We start from the raw sequence: 18,711 nt of genomic DNA, 5'->3' as shown, positions 1-18,711 counted from the left end.
ACTGGTGCACTGACAGCTATGTATAACAGATAATCAGTTTTTAGCCCTCAAACTCTATAAAACCAATCCTGCAATTTACTCTGTGAGCACTGCTGGGTCTGTTCGTGTGATTTATGAATTAAAAACTTATAAACAATATACTAAACCAGACCCTGAATGTTCACCTGGGCCTCTTTCATAAAGCACATCCGCGGAATATAATTTCATCAGAAAAAGTAATTTTTCTACGAGAACAAAGCTGCTTCTGCCTCAGTAGGTTGAAGGATTTATCTTACAATACAAAGTGCTCATAAAACCTTGAAGGCAAAAGCGAATATGTCTGACCTAAGCAAAACCGCGACTTCAGAAGATTTAGATGAGCCTTTGAAAAGCTTCAAGAAAAAAGTAGCTTTAATAGGACTGCGAGTGTGTGGAGAAGTAGGTTGGAGGGGGGTTGGGTGCAAGACACTGTAGTGGGAAAGAATAGGATACAATTCTGTGTCCACTGGCCTGCTACGACACAGACGGTGATTAACAGATGGCGCGATGACAAAGTTAACAGGCCACCAGAAGAAATATGGCTGTCAACAGTAAATATCTTTGAGCGCATGAAGAGCAAGGGGAAAAAAATAAAGACATGAAAAGCATGGCTGTGGCTGAAACAAAACACTGTCATGTTGGAGCCTGACATAGTTGCTGAAAGTTTCAAAGGTAGAAAAGATGGTGGGAGAAAGTAAACACTTTCTGCTAGCAGGTAGGAATCTAAAGGAGGGGATGAAGGCAGCTCTACACCAAAAGGATTTACACCTGTAAGGACTTTCAAAGACCCCATGGAGCATGCTATACAGTTGTCACAGAACCTAGGAAAGAGTGCTACCCGTAACCTGAAAATATAAAGAAACACAGAAAGCTAATTATCCATTTGCTTTTCCTCCTGGTCATGCCTGAGGTAGCAAAAAATAATAATGGGTAGTTACTGACCTAAATAAAGACTACATTTGCCTAAATCACTATCATTCCACCAAATTAGAATACTGTTTTTCTAGATAAAGTCAAATGATTATTTGATGGGAGTGCTCATCCCGTCCCCCTCCCCTCACCCTGCCTGGTTTCTTCCTGTTAAAAGGGAGTTTTTCCTTCCCGCTGTCATCAAGTGCTCATAGTGGGTCATTTAATTGTATTATTGTATATGATATAAAGCACTCTGAGGCAACTATTGTTATGATTTAGTGCTACATAAATAAAAGTAAACCAAGATGTATTGTGTTGGTGAAGTAACACTACATTAACACTTTTTGAAGTGTTACCTGTATAAAAACATATCTGAACCCAAGAGAGTAATGCACATGTGTTAATAAGTTAAAATCTGCCATAGAGGTCTATAATTGAGTCACTTTTATTGTCTCTTTTAATCAATTATCTATTTAATGAATGTCAAAATATTAATTTTTAAATGCAACCGGACAAAACAGTCATCTTTACTCTTGAAAAATAGGTTTTGCATGGACTTACTCTCCTTCCTTTAAATTGCTTTATGAAGCAAAGGCCAGATAGCGACATTGGCACAGTAGATCTGTGATCATTTTTAACTTACCATGATTCATAATTTATCTTTACTATGTATCAATTTATATTGCATATGTGTCATTTATATTTTACATAGTTTCTACCTGTCTGGTGACTATGGATGTAAAAAAGCAGTTTTCCTAAACTCTATCATGATTCTGTGTTTACAGGAAAAAAAAAAAGCTCTGAGATTGAGAGGTTTCCATGTATTGTGTATAATTGTGTAACTCTATAGAGGACAAAGAAGAGCTGTGCTGAATTTTTAACATCAGTATAAAACATGTAATGGAAAATTGAGTGACTGCTTTGAAAATCAACCTCAAATACAGAAAATAAGCATCGTGACAGGCATAACTCACTCTTTCCACCCCTGTTTGCATCTTATTATGTCAGTGGCTCCCGTCAAGGCGAGCTACATCCCTGTCATTTTGTAGGTTCTATTCTCTTTTGCTACTTTGTTCAAGTGGAGCCGTGTGAATAAACAGTGACACTTCAGAGGAAACTAGAAACCCTTGTGAATCTCCACAGGGAAGACCGTGCAAACTTCCGCCCTGGAGACAGCTCAGTCCATCTGAGGGTCATTACCTAGCCGTGATCAGAATGCATAATGTACGTGCTGCCAAAATGAAAGGCCCCGAGAGAAATATGTGCCTTCTATTCTGTCGTGCATGTCCATCAGCGCAACCAAGCTCCGTTCATCACTGCATTCATCATCGTTTAAACAAGCTTCCCGGGTCGTGACTCTCTCCCATAGCGCCACATTGTTGACACCGAGTGGAGTACATAACTACATATTGACTCTCAGAGTGACGAGGATGGGAAAGGCATTGGAGGATTGGACGTTTGACTTTGCTTCTTATCAGTCAGTTATCTAAATAGAGGACTCCATTGCGAAGTCCCCCCTGGATCGTGTGGTGTAAACTTGAGTTTCTCCACAGCTGCTAGGACATCAAAGCCCACACTACCACCTGTGAGGGGCTTCTGGAAATGAACACCCATATCGAGAGACCAAGAGGGCTCCTAAAGAGAGAGGGAGATAGGCCCATCTGTCACATAGCCTGAGGGTAAACACACATGGACGCAGAGATGGCTTTGGGGAGGGTCACACACATTACCTTCTGTACAAGCTTTACAAGTGGTTGCCAATATATTCATTTGTTCATTTTTGATGGCTTTGTAACACGCCTTTACGATCACTATCATTGCTACAACTACTAACACTAGCAAGCCTGATTACCAAGTTGCATCCTTACTAATTAGTACTAAGCAGCTGATTAATTAACTGGTGAGTTATTACTCACCAAAACTGAGGCACAAATTGCGTTATCAGATAGTTCCAATAAAGATTCTCCATAAGGCCACCAACACCACTAACACAGCCAAGTTTAGCGACTTAAATTAGCAGAGGTGAAATGGATCAACTACAGCTAGCTGCCCAAATGTTAATGCCTCAGAATTGTCCAAAAAGAGGAGGAAAACATCCCTTATACAGTAGCTGTAGCTTTTCTGGAGCCTGAAATACTATCTAGAGGAAACAAATGCATTATTTCCCGCTGGTCAAAAACTATACTAAGCAGCTGCTTTTGGAAATGAAAAAAATGTGCTGAACTACTGAGCGGCAGTGATTGTAGCAAGGTCGATTGGTCGGTTTGTTAATGATCAGAGGGCCACAGCAAAAAACAAGCCATAATTAAGCAAAAGTTTCTTGATACATATCGTACCAATAATATGCTACTGACATTAATGCTATAGTCACTCAAACGAAGTGACTATAGCATATAAATAGAGTTTGGAGAGGAACCAGGTCTGCCACCAGCCGCCATCAGTTGGTAATAAGGTGGAGTCTGTCTGTTATAAGTTTGCGATTGAATGGGGTCAAGTTGGCAGTTACAGTTGCATCTAGGATAATAAAGTGATTGACTGTGATAAATTAGCAAAGATTGCAAACTTGTTGTCATCTATAGACACAGAAATTTACTGTAACAGCTTCCATGCAGAGTCCAGCCAGAAACTGATGGATCTGAAACAGAATTCAAGAAATTCCTCCAAAAACAGTTACATAGTTACTGCAGGATGGGAAAATGACACACCAGAATGCAACCAGCTGGCAACCAGTTGAGTCAAATCCTCTGTTGATTGACATAGATTGACTGCAATGTATTGCCATCTGTCTGCATTTACAAATTAGACAATTATTTACAATCCTTGGCCAATCTGTCTGAGAGTGACGCCAAGCTGCAGTCAGTCAGTGCGGGGCTACAACTAGTTTGAGACAGGTTGCCTTTCCATCTATTGATTCTTTATTACCTTTCTTGACTTCTTCTTCACATGACTTCTTTATAGTTTTTCAAGCTCTAACATAAAAAATGATTAACAGCAAATGATAAGCTTATAGGCCTATAGCTAAGGTACATTAGCTAACATTAAAATGATAGTTAGCTAATGTGTTTAGCCAATGAATGTACCTGGCATTTCTTATTTTGTCTGACATTTAATTTATTTTGGATTTAGTCACATATATTTTACTTGAGAGCAAACCATTCATCAAAGACAATTTTCAAAGGCAGAGGTAAATCACTAATTTCAACAAAAGCAAACTCTCCTTTTGATTAGTGCCTCCATTTTTTTTTAGATGTGCTCCCACCTTCTTTTCCATCAGTGCAGGCGTTTGTTTTTGCATTCTGCAGTTCAGAATCAAAACCTGCAAATCAAAAGCTTTTGATTGCATTACCGGTAAAAAATAATTACAGCTTTCCTGATGAATGGTTTTTCAGGAAACTTTTTTTTTTTTTTGCATTTTGCTTTCCATATGTAATTTACAGGAGATAGTACAGGGTCAAGCATTAATGGTTCAGCAGCTCAATCATCCATTATTAATCAGTAATAAAACAAAGTTCCTCCAGAACAGTTTTATATCCTGACTACTACAAACCATGATGGAAAAAAGGAGTCTGATGTGTAATATCTTGTGAAGTCTCCTTTCATTATCAATGTATTTTTTTAGCCTAAGAAGAGTATCTGTAGTCTTTGTTTGATGCAAGATTTGTCAGCCAACTGCCTCAGACACATCATAAACAACTTCTCATATTGGCTCTAAAAGGCTGTGTGAATAGTATGAAAGACAGCACAAGCATATGTGTGTTACACTCAGACTGTCTTGCCATCCTCTTACAATGTTTAGAGACAGTGACATGGAATCCTCTAACTGATCTTTAAAAAGCTTGATTTTTTTAAATTAAATTTTGTTTTTTTGGTTGAAATTTCATACTTGGAAGACAGACCTGAAGCAGACATGATAACAAAAACACAGGCTCATTAAGCTAAACTCAACACAGACAACAGGCAGTAAGAAAACATATTTCTCTGAGTCAGAAAGCCTAAATCGAATTCCTTCATCCCCCAATGACAGAGCGCTGATACTGCAGCTGCAAACAAAGTAATAGAAGATGGTAAATAATTAGAGCAAAGCAGGACAGCGAGGACAGGTGATGGAGAGTCAGGGCAGATGGATGATAAGATAGAGAGAGAGTGACAGGCAGATAGATGCTTCAAATGATATTTAGGTAAACTGTGGCCTCACCTTGCTTCTCCCTGATTGATCACCATGTACATCTCCCAGGACATATTTTCAGCCACGGATCCATGAGGCACCAGGAGGCTGACCCCTGAAACACACAAACACACACACACACACACACATTTGTGTCAGCAGCAACTCCTCCAGCAGCCTGACAGCATAGGGCAAAATAAGAGCATGTCATACATGCTGGGGTTATGTAGATATTTATGAGCGCTTCAGTTCACCTCAAAGAAAAAAGTGACCTAGACTTGGGCTTCTAAGTGTTATAATAGTCATGCTGATTTTCAACGGGAGTACAATAAAAAAGGGCTTATTTTGGCATATCTAAAAAGTGTTCACATATCATGAGCAAATGAAGACATGAATACTACTTTTCTATAGAGTTAGCTATAAGACAGCCTAGAGTATTTCGGGAGGACTCGGTGAAGCACTGGCATTTGGGGATTTCTGATTCTTGACTGGTTGTTAGCAAAGATAGAAATAGATAGAAGATGTTACTGTACTTCAAACTTTTCATCCTGTCTCCATCCACCCAACCCTAACTGGTCAAAGCAAATACTTGCCCATCAATCTAACGGCAGTTTTTTCCTGTTAAAAGGGGAGTTTTTCCTCCACCATTGCCAAGTGCTTGCTCATAGGGCTTTTCTTTACATTATTACGGTCTCTACTTTACAATATAAATAGCCTTGAGGAAACTATTGTTTCAATTTAGCGCTATATAGATGAGCTTGAATTGAAAAACACTGATTGGATTGAATTATTTAAATTTCATCCCAGGCTGGTAAAATATTTCTATATTTAGACAAAGAATCTGCTTGGTGGAGGTCAAGATGCTTTTTACTATCATGGTTCAATGGGAAAAAGTTTCAGTGAGCAGACCACAGTGACAAAAATGAATTTTATTAACCTTGTGTCTTTTTTTTTTTTTTTTTTTTTTGCTTTAGTGCAAATATTTCCAAGCGGCTGCAGTTTAAGGTTTGCAGTCAACTATATGTGTTGTCTGGTACCAAGCCACATGGTCTATTTTACACTGCTATGTATTGGAGAGTTCAGATATAAGACGTCACAGAGTTCATTACAAAGTTCTGGTCACAATGGAATTTTAAACAGAAATTTGGAGGTGAAACCATTCTCTCTCTGCCAATAATTGACTTTCCTTGTGTGGGTGCAATCATTTCTGTTCCAAGTCCCACTGAAACTACATCTGTAAATTTGCCCTGTTGGTAACCAGTAAGCATTTTTGACTTTTGCTAGGCTTTGGGAGGATGTAGAGTCAGAAAATGTAATATAAATGTAGCTTATCAATCAAATCAAATCAAATCAAATCACTTTTATTGTCACATCACATGTGCAGGTACACTGGTACAGTACACGTGAGTGAAATTCTTGTGTGCGAGCTTCACAAGCAACATTATTGTCGCTAATTAGCTATATTGAAGCATTTACTTTTTATATAACCGTCCTCCTGAGTATAAAGTGCTACACAACAGAGCAACAATTTCCATACTGATGAGGGGGAATCAATGACACAAATATGAACTTTAAATAAACTATGAAGTTATTTCTTGTAAGCGAATGAGAAAAATAACAAATTAATGGGTTAGCAAACAAAGCTTGCAGAAAAAAGTGTAATAAGCAGGCAGAGCTGTGGGAGTTACTGTGACTAAGTTGCACTGGAGTTATTGATAGAATATTTGCATGCAGCTCTTTAACAGTCCCTACAAAATTATAAAACAAATATTTTTTGCAAAAATCAGTTGGATTTTCTTATTTATTGACTTTTTTTCAAAGAAGAAACAACAACTAATTAGTGTATTCAAGTAATCAAAATTTAGCCTGCAGTTATGTGTGACTGAGGCAAACAGGCACCGAGTACTATTTTAGTATTTCACTTCTGAATTTCAACCAATTAGCACAAACATTTTATATATTTATTGGATATTTCTTGGTACAGATAATGTTAGTGAGGGAAACTCAAAAACAATGGAAAACATTTTATTGTTTACATGTAAGGTTTTGGCATTTTATGCTTACATGAGGCTACAATGAAGACTTACATAAGGCTGCTATGGATGAGAAGCAGACAATGACTCTGATCATGTGCAAGATAAGTGAAGGTTTTAACTGTTGAAACAGCAATCATGTTCATGCACACAGTTTCCAGCACAATGGGGCTCATTTTAAACATGGCTACACCAGTCGGATGCTAAGGGATTTAGCAACAGATGTTTTTGTCATATGATTGTACGCTCTTTAAACTACACTTTTTTCCCCTTCAGCCACAAAACTGGTTAAAAAAATACCTTTGACCCAAGTCTGTTAAAAAAATTAACCAAGCATGTAATTCAGCCTCTTATGACCAAACAAAGTAAGAAGCTACTTTTGGCTGCTCTCTCATTTCAGTGTGTGGCTCTGCTTTTTTTGATGTAAAAGTCCAGACCATTCTTTCAACTGCATTTTCTTTTCTTTTTTCTTTTTTGATGACCTATAGTGATGATGGAAAAGATACTTTAACAACAGCAAAAAAACCAATATAAACAATTAAAGAAAAAATCACTTCACATTACATTGTGAAAACCCATCAGCTTGGATTTTCCTGCTTTTCTGACCTTAGGATGAATTTGCTGGAATGTCCACGATGTGTTAACATGCACCTGACAGGTCCAGACCAAAAAACTCCAAAACTACTGCCTACATAAAGGTGCTCAGCCTTGCTGATGATAAAGCTAATCAAGTGTATATGATCAGCAGCACCTGGCTGCAACATAATTTCATGACTATCAATCAACTTTTATTCAGTCAATCTTTATGTCCATAGAAACAAAACAAATCACATACAGTAACACAAAAACAAGAGAAAAACAAATAAAAATACACCCAAATCACCTTCCTGCAACTATACCAGTGTCTCCACAATGAAGAGTGATAACGTGCGGTGCTAAACCTTGTATCTGCTTCATGTGCATGCAAATAGATTTATCAATGAGATGTGTTAATAAAACTTTAAATGTAGTGGCTCCAGCAGTTACAAACATCTCACTTGCACTGAGCCATCTCAGTTTATTCAGTAATAACCTCAAAGCCTCAATAAAAGCTACATGAAGTTTCCATAAACTTGCTTTCCTATAATTTGTCCAAAGGTCTTTCGTATACAGAGGTGTACACATTATGTTCTAAATGAAGAAATGGTCTCCCTATCGACACATGCATTAAATTTACCTAAGAGGTATGCACACTTCATCCAACATTTCCATTAAAATATCATCATCATCTGACATTTCATGTGAGACGTCCAAGATATCTGACCTTGTTAAAGACAGTAAAATGATTATCTGACAATTTCAACTCTGGAAATCTTTGATATTTGTCCTTACTTGCTTCTGCAAATCTACAGCGCTCTTTTACAGACATTGTATCTGATATCATGTTAAACGTCATACAGCAAGGAGAACGTATGTGAAAGAGCCGCTGGAGACCAGCACTGCTAAGACTAAAGACAACAAGATCATCTGTATACATAAAATGGATCAATAAAATACCATGCATCCCATATAGGCTCTCAATTTCTTTGACAAATCATCAACATAAACATTGACAAGAATTGGGGACAAAATTTCTCCTTGTCTAACTCCATCACTAACTCCAACCAGGGCAGAAATGTAAAAGCTTGCAATGTCTGCTTGTCTTTTACAGTTAAACCAGAAATTTCATGATGTATTTGGCACCCCTCTTTGACTGAACTTAGCAAGTAACTTTATAATTTACACACGTAAAAGCTTTGGAGGCATTGATAAAAACACATAAAAAGTGATGAATTCTGTCTTCTACATTGGTTTAAAGTTTATTTCAAAGAATATATACAAAAATCAGCACCATGCTTGAGTTTAAAGCCAAAGTGGTTATCAGTGAAGTTAATGAACATATGTAATCTATGGAGCCAGTTTCTTTCTAAAACTTTTGATGTTGTCTTCGCTAATAGTGTTGGCCTGTAGTTATCAAGACTGCTGACTTTCCTAGCCTAATCCTTAATGATCGGCACTAACAGAACAGATAACACTGGGTCTGGCAACAAGCCATGGATCATGCAACCAGTAAAACAGATGGAAAGAAATGGATGCCAGCTTATTACTGGCATGTTTAAGATGTTCAGCAAAAATATGGTCTAACCACATGCTTTTTTATCTGATAGCTCAAGCATTGCTTGATATACCTCATGTGCCATAATGACCATGTACAGAATAACATTTGCAAAATATATTGCTATTTATTTTTGTTGGTGAATCATGAAAATATCCACGTATGCGCTGAAAATTAAGGGAAAAACAGAAATGTTAAAAAGCGCCTAAAGAGGTAAACATCCTTTGTTAGGAAAGATCTAGGAATTGTGGGGAAAATATGAAGATGAGTGGCCAGTGGGTCACAATGAGTAAAACCTGTTTCTCGGTAAACAAAACTGAAGTTTTTCAGTAAAATGTGTAGGAGGTTGTTATTCCTACATAATCTGAGTAAACACTGTTATTTTTTCCCCTTAGGTCTTAGTAGTCTAAGAGCTTAGCTGATCAGCCTGAATATACACAAATGGCTACAGAAAATAAGTGACTGAATCAATATGTGATTTAAGTTAAGCTGTAAACATTTCTTTCTTTTCACTCTGATCTCCCAGTCAGCTACACAACAGCTTTGAAGAAGCAAGTGGATTTTTTTCACAGCATGTTAAAAGATCAACACTGCCCGTCCTCTGTTGCTTCACACTATTCATCTGCCGCAGTGTGAATGGCAGAGCATTCACACTGAAGTGTAGCGAGCATACAAAGGCCCTACTTTACAAATAAAAGGTTCAGAGGAGCAGCGAGGGAGATGACAGATAAAGGGTTTTGGCAGCTTTATGGAAAGTGTGTATTTGTAATAACTTGGTCATGTCTGAAATGGGCATTCTTTAGAGTTTGTCTGTTTTTAATAAAGCTGTGTTTCACATGTTGGGGAGCTTGCGCTGGTGGTGACAAAGAAATTGGTAGGAAGAGTCAATTGCAACTGTCTTTCTTGAGTAGTTAAACCCCTTGCTATAAGGGTTCTGATCACCCAATAAAACAAAAATAAAAAAATCTCACTTGCAAACAATGGCCATTAAAAGTGAAAGCGCTGCACTGTGGAAACACTGAAAAGCAGTTTTTTTTGGTTTTTTTTACTATACTGTGAAATTCATTTTGTGTATGGTTGAGACAAACTGGCCCCTTCATAGGTAGTCTGAGTTTCTCAACGTCTTGCTCATGACAAATGGATGACGGCAGAGTGACAGGTGGGTTGGTTCTGTGTCAGTAGTGATTTGGACATTGTTTAAAAAGGAGCTGAGTCTTAGGGGATACCGATGCTAGGCACGCTTACCTCGCACTGTGCACCATTGTACCTACTCACCACTCCTCCACGGCCACTTCATGGCTCAAGTGCACTTCACTTTGTCTCAGCATCTCAACTCATCTCAACTTATGCGTTCTTTCTCTCTCTCTCTCAGGCACATTTGCACCCTTGAAACATGATCTTGCAGAGCACCAGGTTTGTGATTTTTATGACTTAATTAGGGAAGCAGTGAGACACGATCTGCTCAGATGTTTGTAAATTACTTAATGTGACTTTTACAGAGGCAGACGTAGATGAGGATGACTGGAGTTCTGTGATGTGGTGCAGACATTGATTACATAACATAGTACAACTGAACCACACCCAGGTCCACCAGATCCCAGTTCACTTAACTGCATCGTGGCACAGCACGGAATGATCACACTAGTCACACGTACTGGAGTGTGGGGGGTCAAATGTGTTTGGGCACGGTATGAATCATCTAGTGTTCGTATACACTTGCAGTGAAGTTCTCAGGTATTCTGGATGCATTTAATTGAGAGGCCACAGGCTAGGTAGACCACAGGCAGGTAGAGGTCTACTGTAAAGGGATGATCCCTCTTTCCAGGGAATTCTATGGGATTATTCAGCACTGGGATTCACAATATTTCAACAGAAAGAATGTCTCCTGCAGAGCAAGTTGTATTTCATGTTGTTTGTAATTGTATTGTTGTCAGTGAGTTTCTTCAAGACCATTTTAGACCCCTAACCATGAAACCATTGCCAGAAAAGTCAAATTATTTGAAAATGAAGTGTTTAGAGAATTTAAAAAGTTTCATTGCACATTAATTAATATGACTTTTAATTTGCATCATATTTGCTACATCCAATACAAATGTATTGTGCTATTTCTTCAGCTTTTGGTGCAGAAAAAAAATCACACGAAATATGCAGAAGTCTCAAAAACTCACAAAAAATGTATATATCAAACACAATACACTAGGATATAAGGGGCTGATGTGCTGAAAAGCTGAAAGCATCTCCTGATGTCTAGAAACATTGAAGCAAATCAAATGTCAAACATGCAAGAACACAGTGTCATAAATGTGGAACTTTGAAAAAATTCTGCTAAATGTCAAGACAAAGCCATTCTAACTATGCCATGAGCCTGACAGGCAGTGAACAGTGAATGCAGCTAATAAACAGGCTACATAGCTGTAGGATTTACACTTAGCTTCATTGCAAATGCTTCGTGGTTAACTTTTGTGTCCTTAACAGGGTAGTTTAAAGCTCCATCCACAAACACACTAAGGTTTTCTGCCAAAAAATTCTGTGTAACTAAAATAATTTTGTACTTCTATCTGGAAAGAATTGCTTCTAATTAATCAGGTTCTATATTAGTTTTTAAAAACAAATAAACAAACTCCAAGCTCTTCTAGCTACCAAAATAAATTGCTTTAGTATGATAGTAACTTGTGCAAATGTTAAGCTAACACTATCTCAAATAATTCTGAGACTCATAGTTTTTGTTCATTTAGAAAGTTTAAACAATCAAAAGTACCTTTAAAGTGATTAAGAGTGCTTCCTTAAGCTTCATGGCCACTGTGAAAGGATTTATTTCTTTGGTAGAAAATAGGTACAACTACTGAAAATGCTGAAAGTGGGGTTTGTGAATTATCCAGAGTAATTTAGGACATTGTTTTCAAAGACAGAATCAGCTGCACGGTCTTTCATTTCTAATGAAATTTTAATTAATTCTTCAAAGCTGCAAGTCCCCTGCTTTTGTGTGGGAGATGTAGTGTGAATCCACTCCTTAAAAATGGCTGAACAGATGTAAGGAACGTTGCTATTTTGGTTTGTATCACTAAGGTGACTGGAGAACTCCAGTAATCTGCAGTGAAGTGCTGCGTATGGCTGCCTGTTCAGTCTAATGAACAGAAGTCCCTGCAGACACACCGTGCGAGTTCTGCTCTTGATAGCAAAGACTTCTCCACACAGACCTTCAGCCTAAAAGATGACCGCAGGAGGCTGATTTCACTTCACCTCTCCATGCAGGCCGAAGAACACCACCGTGTATATGGGAGGACCACAGAAGAGGGCTGTAAGTGCAGTGGTTGGCACAGTTCACGCAGACTCCTCCAGCCATTTGTGTTGGCAGGACATGATGACAACGTGACCCCCGTTTGCCTGAGAGAGCCCACGAGGACGTGGAGGAATAACAAACAGCTACCTGCCTTGGCAACAGCACAGATGGATCTTAGCAACAGCTTACAGGGTCTAAGGAGTGTGTTCATGTACTAATAGTTGTTATATAGTAATGATATGTGCCATTTGTTTAGGACAAACTTTGACAAGGTGATTTACATTATCATTTTCTTTGTCCTTTCCAACTGATGACTTTTTATATATATATTCAACATCGATTCAGGAAACATCTATTTGTAAATCTGTGTGTATATAGCATGTTTCTTTATAGGTACAGCTGTAGGTAGAGCACAAGCCCTGCATTTAATTTCGCTTATAAATCGATTAAGTTTTATACTCTAAGTATTCTACAAAAGTAGTCAGTTGAAAATTAATGAGTTTGAGGGTAAATAAATAATTCACAGGAGGGCTTTTAGTGACCAACGTGGCTTCAGGTTTTGCTGTAGGTTTTCAGTGTCATGGTGGTAGGATAGTTCCCATGGGGGAACACAGACAGGCTAACATATGAATGGCTGGGCAACTAAGCCTTGCAATTGCTGACCTTTTATAAAATTTGCAAGCAAACCTTTTTAGTAGTTTGAATGATTTTATATTTACTGTTTGCTTGCTCTCATGTTAGTACTGCCAGGGTTGCCACAGGAGCAATACATTAAAGAAAGACATTAATTTAACACAAATACCAAACAACAGCTAGATCTTCTCTTGATGTAATGATGGGGCACTGATGCTGATAAGCCTGTTAAGTGACACAGTCAGCATTTCTGCCAGCCTTGCCTCCGGGCTTTAAATGGACTTTATTTATAGCACTTTTTCCAGTGCACTCATACAGTGCTTTATAATTCTATACATATTGCACAATGCTTTTTCTTATCATGCACACTCACGGGCTGCTGCTTTGGCTACAGCAGCTGTGTTGATTTCAGCTTTTATTACATGTTTTTACCTTCGGTGGATTTTTCATATGTTATAGTTTGTTTGTTTTTTTATTTAAATTCAGCGACTGCTGCTAGTCCATATTTGTGACACCCCCCCCCCCCTTTTTTTTTTTTAATCTGAACATGATCACAGCTAGAAACCCTAGATTCATGTGACCACTCCTGGCTTTGTTACACCAGAATAGAACAGCAACCTGTTTGCAGCTAGGAAAAATTGATGGTTGCCCAGTGATTACAATTAATTTCAGGAACCAGCTGCAAGTAGTTGCAGGGATTCATTTCAGTCTCAAGGTGATTGTACACATCAGCTGGTGGGAGGGAACCTGTCTCCAAACTATCATGGGGCAACTTGAATGCAATCTCTCTTGGACAAAGACTGGCAAAGGTTTGCATATAATCTTGTCTAATTTATAAATGCAGACGGATTGCCAACACACATCAATCAATCTGAGTCCATCTGCGCCAATGAGTGCAATTTGTCTGCGACATGTCTTTTTGCAACAGAGGACTTACGTCAACAGCTTGCCAACTGATTGTATAGTAGTGGTTGGTGCTGCTCTCCCAGAGTATTGGGTAGGATTGAGGTTAGGGTTAGCACATATTATGACTCTGACTTCAGAGGTTTAATGCGAACTTCGTCATAAGTAGATGGCAACAGATTTGTGATTTTCGCCCATTTATCACAGTTAATTGCCATATTATCACAGACAGATTGCATGTAATTGCCAGCTTGACCCCATTCAGTCACAAATCTGCTCTCAGTCTGCCATCAGACTGACTCCGCCTTATTGCTGTTTTATTGCTGTCTGGACGCACCAGAGTCGCTTTGAAACAACTGACTGTGAGAGGTCACTTGTTCATTGCAGTCGCCAACAATTTTTTTTCCAGTGTGACTGTAGCATAAAAAAGTTTAAAAGATGGATAATGGAAACGTGTTATCCTTAGACAACAGAAACTTTAACTCCTCAATGTATTTCTCTGAAACAATACTCTGAAGAAATGCAAAAATAAGCTTAATATTCTGGGGAGCCTGGAGTTTAGGAGTGAGTTGGTCATTTAAGCTATTCAACCTATTTCTGTCTGATCTTGCAGTGACTTGAGTCAGAGAGACACGGCAGACCTCAACTGGTCACAGCTTAGAGTCTTTCATAAGTAGGGATGGGCCAGCAACCGGCTTCCCAAAGCAAAATGTAGAATCTATTCTTGTGCATAAATTCGTGTGTATGCTAGTGACTGTGACTCTGTGACTGTGGACCTTTCAGTTGGAACAGTGTGGGCTGCCTGTTCTCTGGATTCTTTCTTTTGCCATGCAAGCCAGAGAGCTCTCTGCTCCTATTAGTCAATGTCACAAAACAAATTGTGGAGATTGTCATAGGAGGTCGAGAGAAGTTAAAAATATCAGTTCTGGCGGGCTTGTCTTTTTGTTAGAATGTCACGAGGTGTCTAAGACGTGGCTTCGGTGGTTGTCAGCTATGATACGCTACATGGGATAAAACAACTGCCCTATGCTTATTTTTGGACCCGCTGCTCTATATCTTCTCAGCTTCCACTGTGTAGTCTGAACTTGGCATTAGCATCTGCATTATGTGTGCACTTTTTATCTCGGCTTGAGAACATGTGATGCATATTTGGGAAGCCCCAGACGATGCTGAGTCACTTTTACTGTCAGGGCAAGAGATTAATCCTTCACACTAAACTGACAGACACATCGCATCTTTTATTTCCCCTCTGTGAGCCGCTGACCTCTGAGAAACACCCTAGCTGCTTCGTACAACAAGAAATACAGCGTTCTAGGAGGTCTTTAACTTCAAGTTCAATCAGCAGTAACCTGTAAATCCTGCTTTATAGTTTCTGATTCAATCGATGGTTTGTTATACTTTTACTATTGCATCTGCTGTGTCACGCTAGCATTTTTTCTTTTTCATGATACGTTGATATGGTGCTCCTTGAATATGCTTTGGTTAAGACAGTAATAATTTTCTGTTTTAAAAGAAAGCTAAAATGGTTGCTGATTACTGATGTGGACCTGTTTCTAAGCAGTCCTGCCCACCTTCTAGAGAATCACTCTGCTGTTTGCCTTAATGAACTGCAACAAAGAAAGACTATGCTTTCAAGACGCACAGGTAAGAGGAAGCAAAAAAAAACTAAAGCAAGAAAACTGGTGGAAAATTATGGTTATGGTTTTGCATTATAGTCCAGCAACTTTTCTGTAAAGCTCACCTGTGTTTGGCACAACCAGCCTCCCTCCATGGTGACCAAACACACCGGTGGTCCTCAGCGGCTCTTTGCAGGAGCTGAAGGGCCCATTGAGGGTAAGCAGGCCCTTCTTCCTTCTGTCCATGGTGCTGCAATAGTCCCGGCTCAGATCTCGCGGGAAGGTCTCGGCTGGGGCTTTGGCGTGGAACTCCGCCCTCTCGGCCACACCTAGTGAAACCATAAAGGAGCTCTGAACTTTGACCTTGATGTCTGGCAGGGGGTCAAAGAGCTCTTTATCTGTGCTGTCCTGGAAGCAGAGGGGAGTGCTGTATGTCCGGCCCACTGTTAAGTCTGGCTGCATGGAGGAGTTGAGAAGCAACGGGTTTCCTACAGAGATGGAAAGACAGCACACAAGTCACCTAGAAGCCCTGCTCACAAGGGACCTGTATTATGCAGGGAACTCATTTAACTAATGAATCAAAGCCCTACCTAAACAGCACTCACATGGGATAATGAAATTCACTGTTGTCCCAGATACAACTAAACAAGGTCAAGATTGTACCATTCTGGTATTTTTTTAATGCCTTGATTTAGGAAAGCAAAAAAAAAAAAAAAAAAAAAAATCAAAGATGTTTAAAAGCTGGAAAACATCTTACTTTGCATGGATTAAATATTATCCAGGCTCTCTGTCTGCAGCACAGTGCAGCAGATTACATTCAACTGAGTTGTCATTTCATCCAAAAGAAAAAAAGAACAAAATATTAAAATCAGCGTTAATATTTAAAATTAATACAAATATCTCGATGTCCCCAGATAGCACTGATCCAGGTCAGTTCAGGTTTAAAGGCCACATCGCCTGAAAATTCTTGCAGCTGACCAATGAAACTCTAGCAGCAATTAAAACAACATGCCCGGGCAGGCAGCCGCTACATCAGAGGTAAGGGAGCACAACCTGGACAGAAGGTCCAGGGCTCTGAGCCACGGTCAGAGCGTTAGATTTAATTACCAAGCACACCCACAGCTTGATCTCCATAATCCATCTGCTGGAGTCAGCTCCTCTGGACACCCAGTTGTCCTCCTGAAGGACAGGAGGGAGGGCCACGAGGAACTATGTGACCGCTCTGTAAATGAGGGGAGTCCTTCATCTCCCAGCATGAACCCAGCAGCAGCCTACGGAGGGAGGTGAGAGGGAGGCGTCTTCATCTGTGACCATTAGATTTGACGACGCTGCCAAACAGAGCAAGGAGCACGCCGCATCGATTTGGCAGACGTGCCGCGCCCCTCGATGAGCCAGCCAAGATAACAGTGAAGTCATTGAGTCCTTGCTGCCCAGCTGTTGCCAGGCGAGGGGTGCAAAGCAGGAGGCTAATGTTGTTTTATTTTTAGGGAAGTCATTAATTACCTGGTATGTGATTTGTGATGAGCATCTTGGAGTGTGTGTTGCTTTTTCACTTATTCTTTCAAAACTTTATCCCTTATTTTTTCCTTTCACAGGTAAAAGATTGCTGGTTTAATTCCAGGAGGACATATAAATCCCTTTTAAGATGATGGCAGGAAGGGTAACCTGAGTACCCTGTACCCTGAGCAAAGATGTGTACACTTGAAAAATTACCACTGCTTTTGTGAAACGTGGTCAGTTCTGTTAGTGTTAGAATATGTTAGTGAATCAGTTTCTGTATCAACAGCTTGTGGTTGCTACACCTACAATGTGCATATTGCCATGTCTCTATTTGTCTTTATAAGGAAACAGGTTGTTGTTAAAGAGAAGCCTGCACTGCTAAGGGGGGAAACAACAAACAAAAATCAAAAAGCAGGAGAAAGTCAGCTGAAAAAACTGAAACAATAAAGTCCAAAAAGAGAGGCAGAAAGCGAGTGTCGGACTGACATAACAAAAAAACAAGAAAAACAAAACAAAAAACACCATCAACCATTTTTTTCCATCAAAAATTTGGAATTTTATTACCAAAAAACAAGGTCTAATGGGTTGTCTGCACTGTTGGTGTGTTATATTTTGTTAAATACAAGAAAATGATAGATTTTTCCCTCAACAGTTTGAGTATGGTGTCATACTCTCCTCACCATGTGGCAAAAGCATGAAAAGTTGTTCATGAAGTAAATATTACAAAACTATATCAAAATAATATATTGTTACAAAATCCTCAGGAGCTCTTTGAGTGCTCAGATAGAGTAGAAAAGCGCTATATAAGAACCAGTCCATTTACCATTTACAGTTCTGCTCACAGCACACCAGTGTGCCTCTGTGTACCATGTGGAAACCACTGCAGTATACTGTATTAATACCATTGCAGATTTAACATACTTTATCATTCACCACTCTCGTGCCTGCATTCCAAATGACAAAGCACCAGCACATATGATGCGGGTAACATTACCTGGTAATTGCCACTAAAGATGATGTTCCCAAAGAAATGGATAAAAAAGACACATTTTTCATTTCAAGTGAACCCACAGGCAGCTCTGCTGATATTCTGGCTCTTGGTCAGAGCTGCACTCTGGTGGACATTACCCCTCTGCAGCTGACATTCGATCACTGCAAAATTTTCTCCCCTCCGGTCGAGTGGAGAATGATCTGATTATCGCTTGAGTGTGCATCTTTAAGAATGGCGCAGCGAAAATGGAATGGCAGTGGTGAGATGAGAGAAGTTAATGAAATGTACCTCAGGTTGAATACCTTGAGGGATAGGTTTGGAATTGGGCTTCTGATTAAAAATCACTCAGAAGGAGAAGTAATGCACAGAGACAGGGTCAGGTCCAAAGACTCATTCTGCACTCTGATAGCAGAGAGCTATCCGAAAGCATTTAAGAACTTCTTTAAAAAAATTTTTCTTGCTAGTAATTATTGGGCATGAAAATGCTATTAAGATACAATTAAACAAAGACTTTGTAAGGTATTTC

At 39.2% G+C, this 18,711-nt stretch overlaps 1 protein-coding gene across 4 annotated transcripts in view; it reads right to left on the bottom strand.

The window, feature by feature from the left end:
- unc5db (unc-5 netrin receptor Db) overlaps positions 1-18,711 on the bottom strand; it is a 276,359-nt gene that overhangs the window by 60,212 nt on the left and 197,436 nt on the right. For 3 of the 4 annotated variants that reach the window (XR_010095284.1, XM_063489657.1, XM_063489658.1), the window contains 2 exons: positions 15,820-16,182; positions 5,126-5,210 (listed from right to left, as the gene is read on the bottom strand). Coding sequence is in view for 3 of the 4 variants with exons in the window: in XM_063489657.1 (XP_063345727.1) it covers positions 5,126-5,210; positions 15,820-16,182 (448 nt within the window). In the remaining variant the exon portion in view is untranslated. The remainder of the gene's footprint in view (positions 1-5,125; positions 5,211-15,819; positions 16,183-18,711) is intronic. The other variant, XM_063489659.1, reaches the window with a different exon arrangement.

Source organism: Pelmatolapia mariae, linkage group LG12, assembly GCF_036321145.2.
Source record: "Pelmatolapia mariae isolate MD_Pm_ZW linkage group LG12, Pm_UMD_F_2, whole genome shotgun sequence".
NCBI classification, from domain to species: Eukaryota; Metazoa; Chordata; class Actinopteri; order Cichliformes; family Cichlidae; genus Pelmatolapia; species Pelmatolapia mariae.
This window is presented reverse-complemented; position numbering and strand designations above follow the sequence as displayed.